Source organism: Brassica napus, chromosome C9 (genome assembly GCF_020379485.1).
Source record: "Brassica napus cultivar Da-Ae chromosome C9, Da-Ae, whole genome shotgun sequence".
In the NCBI taxonomy this organism is placed as follows: Eukaryota; Viridiplantae; Streptophyta; class Magnoliopsida; order Brassicales; family Brassicaceae; genus Brassica; species Brassica napus.
In genome coordinates this window covers 33,421,567-33,436,978 of record NC_063452.1, presented here as the reverse complement: position 1 = coordinate 33,436,978, position 15,412 = coordinate 33,421,567, and the positions used below count along the sequence as shown (strand labels likewise).

The following is a 15,412-nucleotide window of genomic DNA, read 5'->3' as shown; positions in this document are numbered from 1 at the left end:
TTTTTCATGTTTTATTTATTTCTGGTAAAAAAAAAAAGAGGATCCGTGGAATACGAGTTAACCGAAGAATCGACGATGGCTACGCATCATTGATCGACAGAGTATCAAGAGTATCGATCGCCACTTAACTATGTTGGTCGACACTCACATCCAAGTCAGGTATACTGTTTTTCCTTGTTAAATTTAGTACTTATGGTTTATTTCCCCACCAATCTTAGACTGTATAACATTGGAGACAGTGTTGTTTAAGTCCGAGGGAGGTTCTACTAATATTGTGTTTTAGTTAGCTATTTTTTTAAAAAAAGATCCAAGTAGATGATTGCCCAGCACAACGACCGATGAGAGAATGTTGATATCGATCGACGGTACATTACTTGCAGCGACCGATGGTAACTCCTTTCCATCGATCGACACTTAATTCGGTCAGGTATATCGTTCTAACTTGTTAAATTGAGTACTTATGATTTATTTATCACCAAAAATTCGACTAGAATACATTGGGGACAATCGAATTTAAGTCTTGGGGGGGGGGAGGTTTACTGATATCTAGTTTATTGTGAGTATTATCAAATGTTTTCAAAAAAGTTTTAATCGAGTCAAGAAGGGGATTATGATCAAATTCAATTTGATTGCTACTCTAATCACTCTCTAGCACCATCTAGATTTAGTAATTGCATGATGTATTAGATAGAAACACTACAGTGTATCACGTAATGCTAACATCCACACCTCTGAAAATGTCTGGAGAAACTAAAGCTGACTTCCAACCTTAATCTACTCCACTTGCTTGTTTTGGGGCTTGATATACATTGGATAAGAGTCCTTCTGAAAGTCTGGAAGGTAAAACTCTGTGTGTTTCCGATTCCCTTCTCTCTCTCTCTCGTCGGCATCTTAAGATATAAAAGATTGAAATGATTTCCTGGAAGAAGCAGAGAGGGTAGAAGTGTTTCCTGTGACCCCAGTATTCTAAGTCTCACATTGTGGAAACGAGGGATAGGAGTGTCTCATGTGACTTCGGTATTCGCTACACGTTGTCAAATAGAGCTACAAAAGTAGACAAGTCAATAAGATGAACAAGATGGACTGTATCAGCATCAACATTCATTGAAATCGAAACTATAGAGATTCAGAGAAGAGAGAAATAAGGGAAGAAAGGGATCAGAGAAGACTACCTGTGTGTTCAGAAACTTGCTTGAGTAAGATTTCATATCCCTTGATCGATACTCCCAAGACGTAGCCTACACATCTACTTTTATGCAGAAATGAGATCATTAGAGGGGTACGTTAGGCGTTATCAGTGGTGTTGTGTGATTGTATGGTATGGTGACTACGCTAGTGTGTAGTATATTGAAAGCATCCAAGGTTAGTAATGATTCACTTCCACCTATCATATTTGCAGAAGCAAGAGTAGTGATTTTAAATTAAGTGGGTCCCTGCTATTTTCAAACCTCTTTCATAAGATTGCCCTGTGTTTTCCTTGAGGACAAGCAAAAGGGTAAGTCTAGGGGAGTTGACATACCATAGATTTTAACCATTATTAGCCATGGTATATAGGTGTTTTAAGATATATTTACTACGATATAAAGTCTATTTAGAGTGTTTACAGGTTCAAGGACGATTTGGAGAGTGGTGATTTGTTATCTTTTTGAGCCTTTTGAGTGCATAAATGAACAGACGCGTCAGATGTCTAGCTACGACTGCTTCGAGTCTTGAAGGATCTATCTGAGCAACTGCACTTTCCTCCTTCAAGTCTCTATCTCTACTATCTTCGAGGCTTCGACGACTGCTCTAGCTTCTTTTTTCCCCAACAGTTTAAAACAGTTACCCAACGACTGCTTCGAGTCTTGAAGGATCTATCTGAGCAACAGTTTAAAACTGTTGGAGAAAAATTCTCAGGTATTGAATTCCTCCAGACCCCAGGCAGGACACCGGCCTCTGGGTCCCCGCTAGAAGACACCCCGGGTCTCCGCTAGGAAGTACACCGGGTCCGGTCCCAGGGACAACCCCCTTTCCTCCGAGAAAAAGGAAAACTTCCGATAAGGAGAACCTTCCATATTTTCAAATATGGAAGAGGTTAACCTACTCCAACATACTAAGGCTGAACTAAAACAACTATATAAGGGGAGCCTAAACCCTAGAGTAAGGGATCGACACTTCAAGACTTAGAGGCTAGAGCTAGACGGCTAGAATTAGGGTTCTTACTCAAATCATTGTAATCCTAGTTTGTTTACTCAATAAAATGTCTCTTCAAGTCTCTATCTCTACTATCTCTCTCAAATTCATACGAGATCAAAGCCTTATCCATCGCTCTGTGGTACTCACAAAGATCCTACACAAAAATTCCCTAACAGTTTGGCGCTAGAAGGAGGGGAGTAATCTAAACTGCGTGATAATGGCGGTGGATGAGCATAATGAGCTACCCGAAGCTACTCCAAGAGAAGCAAAGCTCCAAAGGTAACTCGACGGATACAAAGTGATATACCATGGATTTTACCCACTATCAGCCATGGTATATAAGTGTTTTAAGATATAATTATTATGTTTTGGAGTCTTTTTAGAGTATTTACAAGTTTAGATATGTTCTGGAGAAATATGGTGATTTTGGAGCCTTTTGAGGTGCAGAACTGCACAGACGCGTCAGATGTTTAGATATGGATGAAGACCTTCCCACCGTTAGATTGAGACCATATTTTGACACAGGATATAGATTTGCGTTAGGTTTCCAATGCCTCCGGTTTGAGGTCAATCAGCATCCTGTAGCAGATGTTATGTCCGTTGTACTGAAGAGTCGTCAGTCTGCCTCGAGAGAGGAAGTTGTCGAGGAGATGAAGGACTGTCGATCGATGAAACAACATTGGTGTCGATCGACGGTTATGCCAGAATATGGGCTGAGCATATTTTATGACCGACTGAAGCCCAGAAGCAACCACAAATTACCAAAATACCCTTGGATGACTATAAACCCTATTTATGCTATTTATAAGCCTTTGTTGACGGCTACACTATCTAAGCTTCTTTAATTGATATTTCAAAGTTAGGAGAGAAAGGAGAAACTCCTTCACATTCCTCCTAGAACTCCTTTGGTTTTTATATTTTACTCTATTGCAATTTCATCTATTCATCTATGATTTCTGTGACAGACTTCATGCTTGAATAGATCCACCTGGGTAATATATGTATGATTGATGGCTCTTGGACATCTACATCACAGTTCAGCGGGCGTGGATGGGCTTGGATGGACAGCTTGGGGGAGGCTCAACTTATGGGAACACGAAACTACATTCGACGGGAATCTCCTCTGCATTCAGAACTAGAAGCACTAAGATAGGCGATGGAGAGCATGCTGCAATACTCGACATTACAATTTCATATATTCATCTATGATTTCTATGACAAACTTCATGCTTGAATAGATCCACCTGTTAGGTTTAAGGTTTAAATAGGTTATGAGGGATTAGCCCCAACTATAGATTGCTAAGTTGTAATATTAATCATCAGGATTGTCATTAAAGCCTGTTTCTAGCTTAGCTACCTAGAACTTGATCTACGAGTTTGAGGTAAAGAACATCACTTGCATCTCACCCTGAATCCATCCTTATTGAGCTAAGATTGCTAGAGTAAGCAAGAGCTGATCTAGGAATCTTAGTGAGCACAATAAGCATGTGCATTAACGCTTGACCAAAACCGTCGATCAATATTCTAATCGAATAATCGGCCGACAGTTCAACAATTATATCGATCGATATTCCTATAGAATCATCGATCGACACTGGTCAATGGACAAACCTAGAAAGCGAAAGCCTAATGGTTTGTTTATAAGTGTTGAGCTCTATAATATCATGCATACAACTTGTTAGGCATCTGTAGGATTATAGTCCTGAGTATCTAAATAGAAACACTAAGTCTAGCAACCATCTTTCCATCAAACCCCAATCAAATCAATCGAGCAATTACTTTTCTCACAAACTTGCAAGTTTACATTTAAAATCATTAAATCAGCCTAGCTAAATCAATCTGATTAGATTTATTTGGTTCCCTAGCTCCCTGTGAATTCGAACCCTAAGTACTACAACCCGACCTCTTATTTGAGAGGGTATAAATCACTCCTTAGGGTAATTTGAGTGATATCAAATTTGGCGCCATTTCCGGTGAGCTTTGATCGCCATTAGATCTTGCCAACGACTGCTTCGAGTCTTGAAGGATCTACCAGAAGCAACAAGGAAATATGGCTCTTACTAGTAGAGCCACTAGATTTGGAACGCGTGATCCATAAGTCTAAGAGGTCAGTCGACACCCTCCAAGCAGCGATTTGCAGCGTAGAAATGCAAGCATCGATCGAAACTATTCATCCCGCATCGATCGACACTGTTTACTCGACGTCGATCGACACTGTTCACTCGACGTCGATCGACACTGTTCATCTCCCGTCGATCGACGCTGTTTATCCCGCGGCAATCGATATTTTTCACCGCGACACTGTTCACTCAGACACTGTTCATCATGGTACTGTTCATCATGGTACTGTTCATCCGATGACCGACACCACTTGTGTGGAGACAGAGAAGGTCGAAGTCCTAATACTTAAAGTTGGCGAGACTGTGATGTTAAGAGACGAAGAAGTCACACTCGTAACAGCGCAGGACAATTGATTAATGCTCAGGGTGCTGTGATCCCTGATGTGATTGTTGTTGCTTAGATGAATGACTTTGACCTGAGCCGAGAGTGGTATGATTGGGTAGGTCAAGACCTCTTCCAGGGTCTTCCTCACCAAGATCCCAGAAGCCAAATCGAAGAGCTTGAGGATCTCGTGTCAAGGAGTGAGCAGAATGAAGTGTCTGAATACCACATGCTCTGTAAGATCTTCCCCTATTCTATCTCTGGGATGCATTCAGCTGGTTCAGTCAACTACAGACAGGATCTCTAACCAGCTGGGAGGACATTGAAAGAGCCTTCCTTTACAAATTTCTTGATGATTCTAAAGCAACTCGAGAAAAGGAGAAGAATTATAAGTGGGACAGGCTTGTTGAAAGTTGGCAGATAAAGATGGAAGATCAGATTCCGAGACAGTTGCTCGACTACATTATGATAGAGGGTGATGAACAACATGTATCTGGAGAGCTGAGCAGAGTAGAAGAAGCCGACATTAGTGACACAATCTCAGCATCGATCGCCATTACAACCATAACGTCGACCAACGGTACGACTTCAACGTCTACCGATGACACGACCTCAACATCTACAGACGGCACGACCTCAACGTCTACCGATGGCACGACCTCAGCATCTACCGACGGTACGACCACAATGTCTATCGACGGCAGGACTTCAACGTCTACCGACAGCAGGACTTCAACGTCTACCGACAGCAGGACTTCAACGTCTACCGACGGTATGACCATCACGTCTACCAACGATAGGATCTCAACGTCCATCGACGACTCGACATTGAAGAGAATTGATATATCAAGTTGTGATCCTACCTCAGATGGAGACAGAGAAATCACCATGGAAAATTTCTTGGAGCTAGAAGAGTTCTTGGAGTTGGAGGATGGAGAAAAGCTTGAAGACTTGGATTCGAGTAGAGAAGTCACTATGGAAGACTTTTTAGAGCTGGAAAAATGGCTTGAAGATATGGATCAAAATTCGAAGAAGAAGCTTGATGACGATCAACATACTTCGAGAGGAGATCTGGAAACTTCACCAAAGGCTAGCATCGATCGACACCAACCTGATGAGATCGATCGACAACCACCCTACATCATCGATCAACTCCCACCCTATATCATCGATCGACACCCATGGTTGGATGAACTGCCAGGATACATAGTCGAGCTGGAACAAGTTGAGGAAATGATGTCAACGTTTAAGGCCTCACACCCTGCTGTCCACGGACATCAGAGACCACCTATCTGTGCCAAAGAAGGTGCTAGGTTTCACAAAAGAGTGAAAAAGATACATGACCCTGTGAAGATTGTGGTGCCTTGCGTAGTATTTGAAGTTGAATTTCCTATCTCACCAGATACAGGTGCGCATCTGAGTTCTTACGTTGAGGTGTTGGATGATCATCAGCAAGTAGAAGCTTCTCAAAGAGGGTTGTGATTGAGAGATGAAGTCAATAAGGGCCAATCAGAAGCATCATCGATCGACACCGACCGGATACTGTTTGATCGGGAAACGGTAAATAATAAGATGTGGGTTTAAACAAAGACGTCTTATTAATGGTCGGAGAAAAAACGTTCGGTCGGTTACAAGGGAAAAGAAGAGAGTGCGACAGAAAGGAATCCGGTGGCTCGACGAGCTACCGGAAAAGTACAACTAACGGCGAGATGAAGCAAATGTGAAAACCCTAATCTAGCCGTCAAGTGTTAGTCAGTGATTTCGGATCCTTTTCTCGTTGTCTCCCCTTTCCCTTATATAGACGTCCTGATACCTCGTCCTTGACCTAATTTACGCCATCTTGGTGGGCCTCCTCTGCTGGGCCGAGAAGCCCGTAGGCGTCCGAGCAGCCGCTGAGCCGAACGTACTTCAGTCGATGATGATCAACTAAAAGTACTCAAGAGTCAAGCCGAGAGACCTGACTCTTGAGCCGACCAATCGAGCCGTCGCTCTTCCTAATCCGGGCCAGGCCTTCCTATTCCTCGGGCCTTGTGGGATGGTCAAATCCATCCTCTACAGTAAGTCCCCCCCAGTCCATTAGCGAGCGAAGTGCTTTCCAGCTCGTGATGGATTCTAAGGTTTGAAGGTTTGAGGGAATAGGAGGCCTGTCGGAAGGTTGGAGCGGTTGGCCGATGAGTCGCACGGCGTCGTTCTCTCGAAAGCAAGCAGCAGAGGCTTTTATCTCTTCTTTTGGTCGTCGTGTCGCAGGAAAAGTTCTGGAATATTTCCACTCAAGGCCGATTAGTCGCGAATATTCAGATCCCGACTGACATATCTAGATTAACCGTTGGTTTATTCTAATTTTAAGATGACCGACATCCGATTCAGACGAGAAGCCGAACCGTCGCGAGGGTCCGCTGGACATTTGGGAGAGTTTCAAGGCCCATTTGGGCCCGTTTAGGCTTAATGACGACACCTCGAATTCCCCCCCCCTTATTTTTTAAATGTACCGAGAAGTCAAAACGTCGCGAGGGTCCGCTGGATTTTTAGGGAGAGTTTTGAGGCCCACCTAGGCCCGAATAGACCTAATAATGATGCCTCGAGTTCCCCCCTTCTCTTTTCCTTATAAATACGCCGATCCCCTCTCATTTCTTCAAGTTTCCTCCGCGATCAAAGGTACTTTCTCTCTCTTCTCCTTTTATCTCTCTAAGTGTTATTGTCTTCACTCGACGCGTTCTCCGCCGCCTTGTCCTATCATGTCGTCGGCTCAGGGGTTATCGAGGCAGCAAAAAGGGAAATCGGTTGCGGCGGCATCAGCCCCGGCAAGGGGTTCTGGCGGAGGTTGTATCGGGGGTCTCGAGTCGACCCATCACGAGGCGATGATGGACACGGTTGATTTATCTCGCTCCCAGAGACTTTTGGTCGCAGATGCCACACGGCTTGCGAGGGAAGGGAGCGAGAACGTCGTCGTGAGGGACGCGACGGAGTGTGCTAGAGACGGGCAGAGCGGGGCGGTGCCCGTTGATTCGATTATCTTGAGAGCTCGTGCTGTGGAGGGCGATCCTTCAGAAGACCACGACTCTAAAGCCGAGTTGCTTCCGACGACCTTCTATCCCGAAGGGATTTTCGAAGAGCTTCCATGACTACATCCCGACTTATTGCGCCCTGCTTTCGTGGTTGGTCAAGATTGGGACGGTGTGGAGGAGACTAAGTCGACCCTGAGAAGCGTGAAGAGGGTTCTTCGGGCCCAGAACGCCACAGGCGTGACTTTCCTCATTCCTACAAAGGAGCAAAGACCTTGGTCTCCTCCGATCGGGTACCAAACAGTTTACGAATCTTATTTCCAGGACGACACTCGCTGTTGGTTCCCCATCCCGCGACTGACCACCGCGTACGCTAGGCGGCGAGATCTCGCGATTAGTCAGTTACTGAACGGCTCGCTGCGATTAGCCGTCACTCTATCAGTTCTGGCGGAAGAGATCGACATGCCGATGAGCGTCAGGTCGTTCGAGGAGATGACCTCGATAACCGATATGAAGGACGGAACCTACTCGGTAAAGATGCGACCAAACTGCAACGTGTGCGCCGGTCATCCAAACAAAACGCAGAATTGGCAGCGCTCCTACTTTGTTGATTTTAACGAAACTTTCTTTTTGTTGTGCTCGCAGTTGGCCATCCCACTTCTCCAGTCTATCCTGAGGATTTCCTAAAGAGCGTTCGAGCCGTCGCTTTGCTTCGGATCTACCGTTGGTCCGAGATTACCGTCGAGAAGATTCGCGAGTTTAAGGATCGGATAGCTCGAAGTGCGTTCTCTCGCCGTTTCTAGTTATTCTTTCGATCGCAAAGTTCATTTATCGCGTCCTGACCTTTTTGCTTTATGTTTTCAAGAGAGTGGAGATCTGACCTTCCGACCGTGCTTCCTATTCGCACCAAGCGACTAGATATCTTCCCGAAGGACATCCAGAAGCAAATTTCTGAAGCAAAGAGGATGGGAACTCTTCCCGATTTGAGCGCGATGTTAGCCGCCCAGCTGGGACTGGCTAGCGAGGAAGGACCCTCAGCGACGGTTCCTCGCACGGTTTCTCCTTCTGGCGCTAGTAGCGCGGGGAAGGGTAAGAAAAGGAAGAGGGGCGACTCGGGAGTCGAGGGGAGCGCCGAGGAGGCGAGCGACGTTCCTCCTTCTGGCGAACCCCAGAAGAAAAAGATGAAGAAGAAGAAGAGGACGAAGAGGCCCGTCGACGAGCAGTTGGAGAATCCCGAGGAGCCGACTGAGATCGAGGAGGGTGATGTTCAAGAAGAAGAACTTCAACCCGAAGAGGAGGCTCCTGAGGCTGAAATCTCGGGAGAACGGGACGACGCGGCGGAAGCTGGCGAAGGGGAGGAATCTGAAATTCCTCTTAATGTCGCTCGTCCCGACGGTTCTGAAGATGACAGCGGGGAGTCGCCGCTTTTGATCAGGAGACGCAACGACGAGGTCGGCGATGAGGGGCGATCTACTATTCTGGCGTCTTCTCGCAAGGGAACTCCGGTTCCCATTGGGGAAGGGGTCGCTCAGATCGGCACTTCTTCTCGCGGCTCCGCTAGCTTGAGGAGGGTGCCCAGAGTCAACTTTCCAGACAAGGTTTCGTTTCACTACGAGGGACCGGCCCCTCTAGCGTACGTCCCCGAGAAGTGTGGAGAGTTCCTTCGCCAATTATGGAGCGAAACCTTCCCGTTGAGTCTCATGAAAGAGAGATGAGGCGCCTCAGAGATTCCAGGATCCTGGAAGTGACGAGGAAAAGAGGAAGAGTCGAGGCCGAGATGGCCGCAAAAGCCAATCGTCGCTTCGCTAGGATTTGCTCCCAAGAAGAGCGACGAGGTCCCTATGAGGAGGCCCGGTTGCTTCATAGCCAAGCCTTCGGAACCAGGAAATGCCTCGAGGCTTTGAGGAGGGCTGGGAGCGACATCTCGCAAGCTACTATCGAGATATTCGCCGAGCAAGAGAAGAAATACGAGGAGGAAGCCGAGAAGCTTAGGGTGGGTGAGATACCCGAGGAAGATCTCACACTTTCTCCTCTCGTATTGGACTCTCAGTTTGTGGATGCTCGAATCTTGGCGAGTCTCGATCCATATGGGTCCAACGCCGGCTTGATCGATCCGGAGACTGCAGCGAGTCTTCACGTTCCGCCTACTCATCCGACTGAAGAACGGCGCGAAGACCCAGCGCCTCTTCTTGAAGGTCCTTTGGCTGATCCAGAGGTCGTCCCGAGACCAGTTGAAGCGCAAGTTTTTCCGGCTGCTCGTGAGTCGAGCGTCAGGGCTTCGGAGCTCTCCGTCCTCAACGAACGCGAGAGTGATCAGGAAGCTTAGTCTTTTTTGTTTGTTGTTTTTTTTAGTCTCGTAGGACTTGTGTTGTTGCCTTTAGATTTTTGCCTTTCGAGGCTTCTAATTTGTTGTTTTTCTTCTGTTTTGTTCCAACTCATCGAATTGCATTAACTGTTTTCCTTTAATTGTACTTGTCTATCAAATACATGATTTCTCAAGATTCGAAGTGACTGTTTGCTTGGTATAAACGTTGTTCAAGATATTGAATCGTCGTAGTGTTTAGCTCGTCATGACTTTGTCTCGGTCGATTTCTTTGACTCGCGTTCGTTCGTCATTTGAGTTTGGTTGTTAATTATGAGTTTTCGACGTTTTTGGTTCCAAATCGACCCTAACGTAATTTTCAAGCGTTCGGCGGACCAAATCTTACTTAGCAAATTACAGGGTGAGTTGGAGTCATTGTCTCGGCCGTGTTGGTTTAAATCGCAACACGGTCGACTCCCTTGAACGCGTGTCTGATCAAGACATATTCAACGTGGGATGCGAGTATCAATACGCTTGTTCGGGAAGCCGGGGCATGCTCGTGTTGGCATCGCTTAAGTGATCGTCTGCTTCGGAGATCGATTCCTCGGGGAGGAGTTTTTTTTTTTTTTTTTTTTTTTTTTTATTTCGGCTGGACCCCTTTTTCTTTTGGGCTGCCTACGTATCCCTTTGTGGGAATCAAGCCATTCGTAGTTCTTAGATTGCGAGTAAAAGTGGCTTTTGAGGCGCATTTACTCGGTTTTTTTTTTTTTTTTTTTTTAGCGAGAGAATGTGACCGTTGGTCGTTCTTTCGCCCCCCCTTTTTTTTTTTTTTTTTTTTTTTAAAGAGACCGAGTAAAAGTGGCCTTAGTGGCGCATTTACTCGGTAAAGTGTTCGTCTTGACTAAGGATGGAAGAGGCGGAGATGTTTGGAGTTCCAAGCTCTCGGTACTGCTTCGCCTGTTGAAGTCTCGAGGCGGTATACTCCTGGTTTGATGACTTCGACTATCTTGTATGGTCCTTCCCAGTTGGCTCCAAGCTTGCCGTCTTTCCACTCCTTAGTATTTTCGAAGACCTTTCTTAAAACAAGGTTGCCTATTTCGAGGGGACGCGACTTAACCTTTTGGTTGTAGTAGCTCTCGATTTGATGCTGGTAATTTTGGATACGGAGTAGTGCTTGGTCGCGCTTTTCCTCGATGTCGTCGAGTGCGTCGAGCAGCATGTCACAGTTGAGTTCGACGTTTTGTGGCATTCGTGATCGGCGCAAACTCGTCACATTCACTTCTGCGGGAGCCATTGCCTCTACGCCGTAGGCCATTGAGAAGGGCGTAGCCTTCGTCGCTCCGCGAGGAGTTGTTCTGTGGGACCACAGGACACCATCTAGTTCATCCGCCCAGCAACCCTTCTTTAAGTCGAGTCGTTTCTTCAGACCGTCGATGATGGTCTTGTACGTCGACTCAGCTTGGCCGTTACTCTGCGGGTTTCTCGGGGTCGACATGTTGAGTCGAATGTGCCATCTGTCGCAGAATCCCTTGAAATGATGCGAGATGAATTGTGAACCGTTGTTTGTGATGATCTCGTATGGGAGCCCGTGTCAGCAGATTATGTTATTCCAGACGAAGTTTTGCACCTCCTTGTCGGTGATGCTGGCATAGGCTTCGGCTTCAACCCACTTGGTGAAGTAGTCTGTGAGGACCAGGATGAACTTCTTTTGGCGAGATGCCGGCATTGGACCGATGATGTCCATTCCCCATCGCATGAATGGGTATGGAGCAGTTAGGGTATGCAGGAACTGCGTTGGGCTGTGTAAGGTGAGAGCATGACGCTGGCATTTGTCGCACTTGCGCACATATCTCTCGCAGTCGGCGTTCATGGTTGGCCAGTAGAATCCGAGATTCTTCACTTTTAATGCAAGAGCTCGTCCGCCCGAGTGATTGTCTGCTGCTCCTTCATGTGTTTCGGCCATGACTAGTCTCGTTTCTTCGCCGGAGATACATTTGAGTAGCACCTTCATCGCGGTCCATCGGTGTAGTTCCCCGTCCATGACAACGTAGTGTGCCCTACGTCGCTTCAGTCGCCGCGCGTCCCATTTCTCGGTGGGCAATAAACCTTCAGCGAGATAATCGATGAGTTCCTTGCGCCAGTCTGTTGGCTGATCATCCTGCGAAGGAGGTTCTGCTTCGTCGATGTCCATCGCTTCGCTAATCGCTGCTGCAATTGCAGTCTGTTCCGCCTTCATGTCGATGCTCGGTTTCTCGATTTTATGGATTGGGATTGTCCTCTTGACTTGATCGTGTAGCTTGCTTCCTAGAGCAGCGAGGGCGTCGACACAGATATTTTCTCCGCGAGGAACCTTCGTGAGTTCGAATAACTCGAAGTCTCGCGTGAGGTCTTGGACGAGTTTGAGATAGGCGTCCATCCTTTCATTGCGGACGTCGTAATCGCCGAGGTACTGGCTCACAACAAGTTGAGAGTCGCAGTAAGCGCTGATTCTTTTGGCCTTTACTGCCTTGGCGAGGCGGAGCCCTGCGATGAGGGACTCGTACTCAGCTTCGTTGTTTGACGCCGCAAAACCATAACTGAATGACTGCCGGATGAGTTCTCCTGTTGGTGATTGCAGTTGCACTCCTGCCCCCGCCCTTTACTTGTGGATGAACCGTCGCGTGGAGGATCTAGTTTAAACTTGGTAGGATGAGGTCTTGCTCCAGCTCTGGTGTTAACTCGATCAAGAAGTCTGCAAGGACCTGTGACTTTGCTGCTGTGCGATTCTTGTACACGATGTCATGTTCGCTCAGCTCCATCGCCCATTTAGTCAACCGTCCTGACTGGTTGGTATTCTGCATAACCGTTCGGAGTGGTTGGTTGGAGAGCACTTCAATCGTGTGCGACTGAAAGTAGGGTCGCAGTTTCCTGGCCGAGGTGACGACAGCTAAGGCCATCTTTTCGAGTGTTGGGTATCTCGTCTCCGGCTCGGTCATTCTTTTACTTGTGTAAAAGATTGGTTTCTGTTCTCCCCGATCTTCTCGAATGAGCACGCTGCTGACAGCGGAGGATGTGACGGCTATGTAGAGAGACAATGTGTCGCCGGCTTCTGGCTTTGATAGTACTGGGGGGGGGGGTTGTGAGGTAGTGCTTGAGTTGATTGAACGCCTCTTCGCACTTTTCGTCCCAGACGAACCTCTTGTTACCCCTTAGTAGCTCGTAGAAGGGAAGACACTTATCGGTTGATCGCGAGATGAACCTGTTGAGAGCTGCTATGCGTCCGGTTAGTCGCTGTACTTCGCGGCTGTTCTTTGGGCTTGGAAGATCGAGGATCGCCGAGATCTGCTTGGGGTTAGCCTCGATTCCTCGTTGAGTGACAATGTAGCCGAGGAATTCTCCCGAAGTGACACCGAAGGTACACTTGGCTGGGTTGAGCTTCATCCCGTAGTCATTCAAGATCTTGAAGCAGTCGCGTAAGTTGTTTAGGTGATCGTCGGCCTTGAGCGATTTGACTAGCATGTCGTCGATGTACACTTCCATGGTGTTGCCTAGCTGATCAGCGAACATTCGGTTGACGAGTCGCTGATAAGTCGCGCCGGCATTCTTTAGCCCGAAGGGCATCACCTTGTAGCAGTAGGTCCCTCTGTCGGTGATGAATGCCGTCTTCTCGCGATCGTCGGGATGCATCAAGATCTGGTTGTATCCCGAGAAAGCGTCCATGAAGGTTAGGAGTTCGTTACCAGCAGTTGATTCGACGAGACGATCGATATGAGGGAGTGGGTAACTGTCTTTTGGGCACGCCTTGTTGAGGTCCGTGAAGTCGACGCATATGCGCCATTTGCCGTTTTTCTTTTTGACGACAACTGGGTTAGCCAACCATTCGGGGTATCGGACTTCGGTTATGAAACCCGCGTCGAGGAGCCTGTCGACTTCTTCGTTTACGGCTTTAGATCGTTCTGGACCGAGTTTTCGTCGCTTCTGTCGGATGGGTTTGAACGTCGGATCGACGTGCAGTTCATGAGAGGTAACTGCGGGGTCGATCCCCTTCATGTCGGAAGTCTTCCAGGCGAACGTCGAGGCGTTGTCTTTGATGAAAGAGATGATCCTTGAACATACGTCGTCGGACAGGTAGACGCCAACTCGGATGATTTTCGTCGGGTCGGATTCATCGATTGCGACTTCGCGAACTTCTTCCTTCTGAGGGTATATCTTGTTGAGTGGTTTACTGACGGAGTTGACAAGGGAAGCTTGTTGCTGCATCTTTACAGTTGCGATCAGTAGTTCTCTTGCGGCTTGTTGATCTCCCCGAATCGTCTGAGTTTTGCCGTCTTTTCCGGGAAATTTGATGCATTGATGATAAGTCGAAGGGACGGCTTTCATGGAATGCAGCCATGGTGTTCCGAGTATGGCATTATAGGGTGCTTTGGCGCGGATGACGGAGAACTTGACGGCGCGGGTTATACCACCTGCGTAAACTGGAAGGCGAATTGTCCCGATCATTTGCTCCGAGGCTCCGTTGAAGCCGGTGAGCGTGCGAGAGGAAGGCTTCATATCCCTTAAATCAACTTCCATTTTGTCGAGTGTGTCGCGAAAGATGAGATCGACTGAGCTGCCGGTATCAATAAGGACTTTTGCGACCAGACATTCCCCGATGTCAAGGTCGACGAGGAGAGGATCGTTATGTGGCATGTGGACGCCCTTGGTGTCTAGTGCCGAAAAAGTGATCTGGTGATCATTTTCGACTGAAGAAGGCCACTTCTGAGAGGTGGTTGCTTGACGTTTGTAATCTTTGACGGCTCGAACCGAGTCACCGCAAGGTGGTGATCCGCCCATTATGACACTAATGTGCGGGGCTCGGTTAGCTCGCATTGATTCGAGTTGCTTCCTCAAATCGTCAGTTGTGTTCTCGAATGTAGGAATTTCTGTGGGCTGTTTCTTTTTTGACTCAAGACGTCGTCGCAGATCGGACCCTTTCGAACGGTTGAGTTGGATTCGCAGGTCGTCGGCCTTCGAATTGAGCTGGTCACGAAGGTCGCCAGTTTGACCGACTCTCCGAGCGTTGCATTTTGAGATGGTCGCACGGAGGTCGGTGGTTCCTGTGTTTTCGTTCGTGGCGCTTTTTCGCTTCAATAGAATGCGTAGGTCTTTATCTGCTTTCGAGGGAGCGAGGGACTGCTTATCCTTGCTGTCCAATTTATCGCGCAGATCTGGTTGCGCTGTCGGGACGTCGTCATCAGAGGAGTCGCAGGGGCGAGAGAGTATGACTTCCACTCGTCGCCGGCGACGCGGGTGTTCGTCTTCTGACGAATCGTTGGCGGGGCCGACGTTGTTGACGGGAGTGCGCTCAGGGCTTGCTCTTTCCTCGCTCGGGGCCGTGTTCTTTTGGGACTTCTGTGCCTTCTTCTCCTTATTCTTACTCCAGCTTTTAGTGTTTTTCGGTGTCGTAGGAGAAGTGGGCATTTGGATTGTCCCATTAGTGATCCCGTCGAAAAACTGCCCGATGAGGACCTTG

At 47.5% G+C, this 15,412-nt stretch overlaps 1 protein-coding gene across 1 annotated transcript; it reads right to left on the bottom strand.

Annotated features, from left to right (window-relative positions):
• Positions 1 to 11,512: 11,512 nt before the first annotated feature.
• LOC125592614 lies at positions 11,513 to 12,857 on the bottom strand. The gene is made up of 3 exons (XM_048767932.1): positions 12,602 to 12,857; positions 12,317 to 12,522; positions 11,513 to 12,271 (listed from the first exon to the last, which is right to left on the bottom strand). The coding sequence occupies exons 1-3, from the start codon at positions 12,855 to 12,857 to the stop codon at positions 11,513 to 11,515; spliced, it is 1,221 nt and encodes a 406-aa protein (XP_048623889.1).
• Positions 12,858 to 15,412: the final 2,555 nt, after the last annotated feature.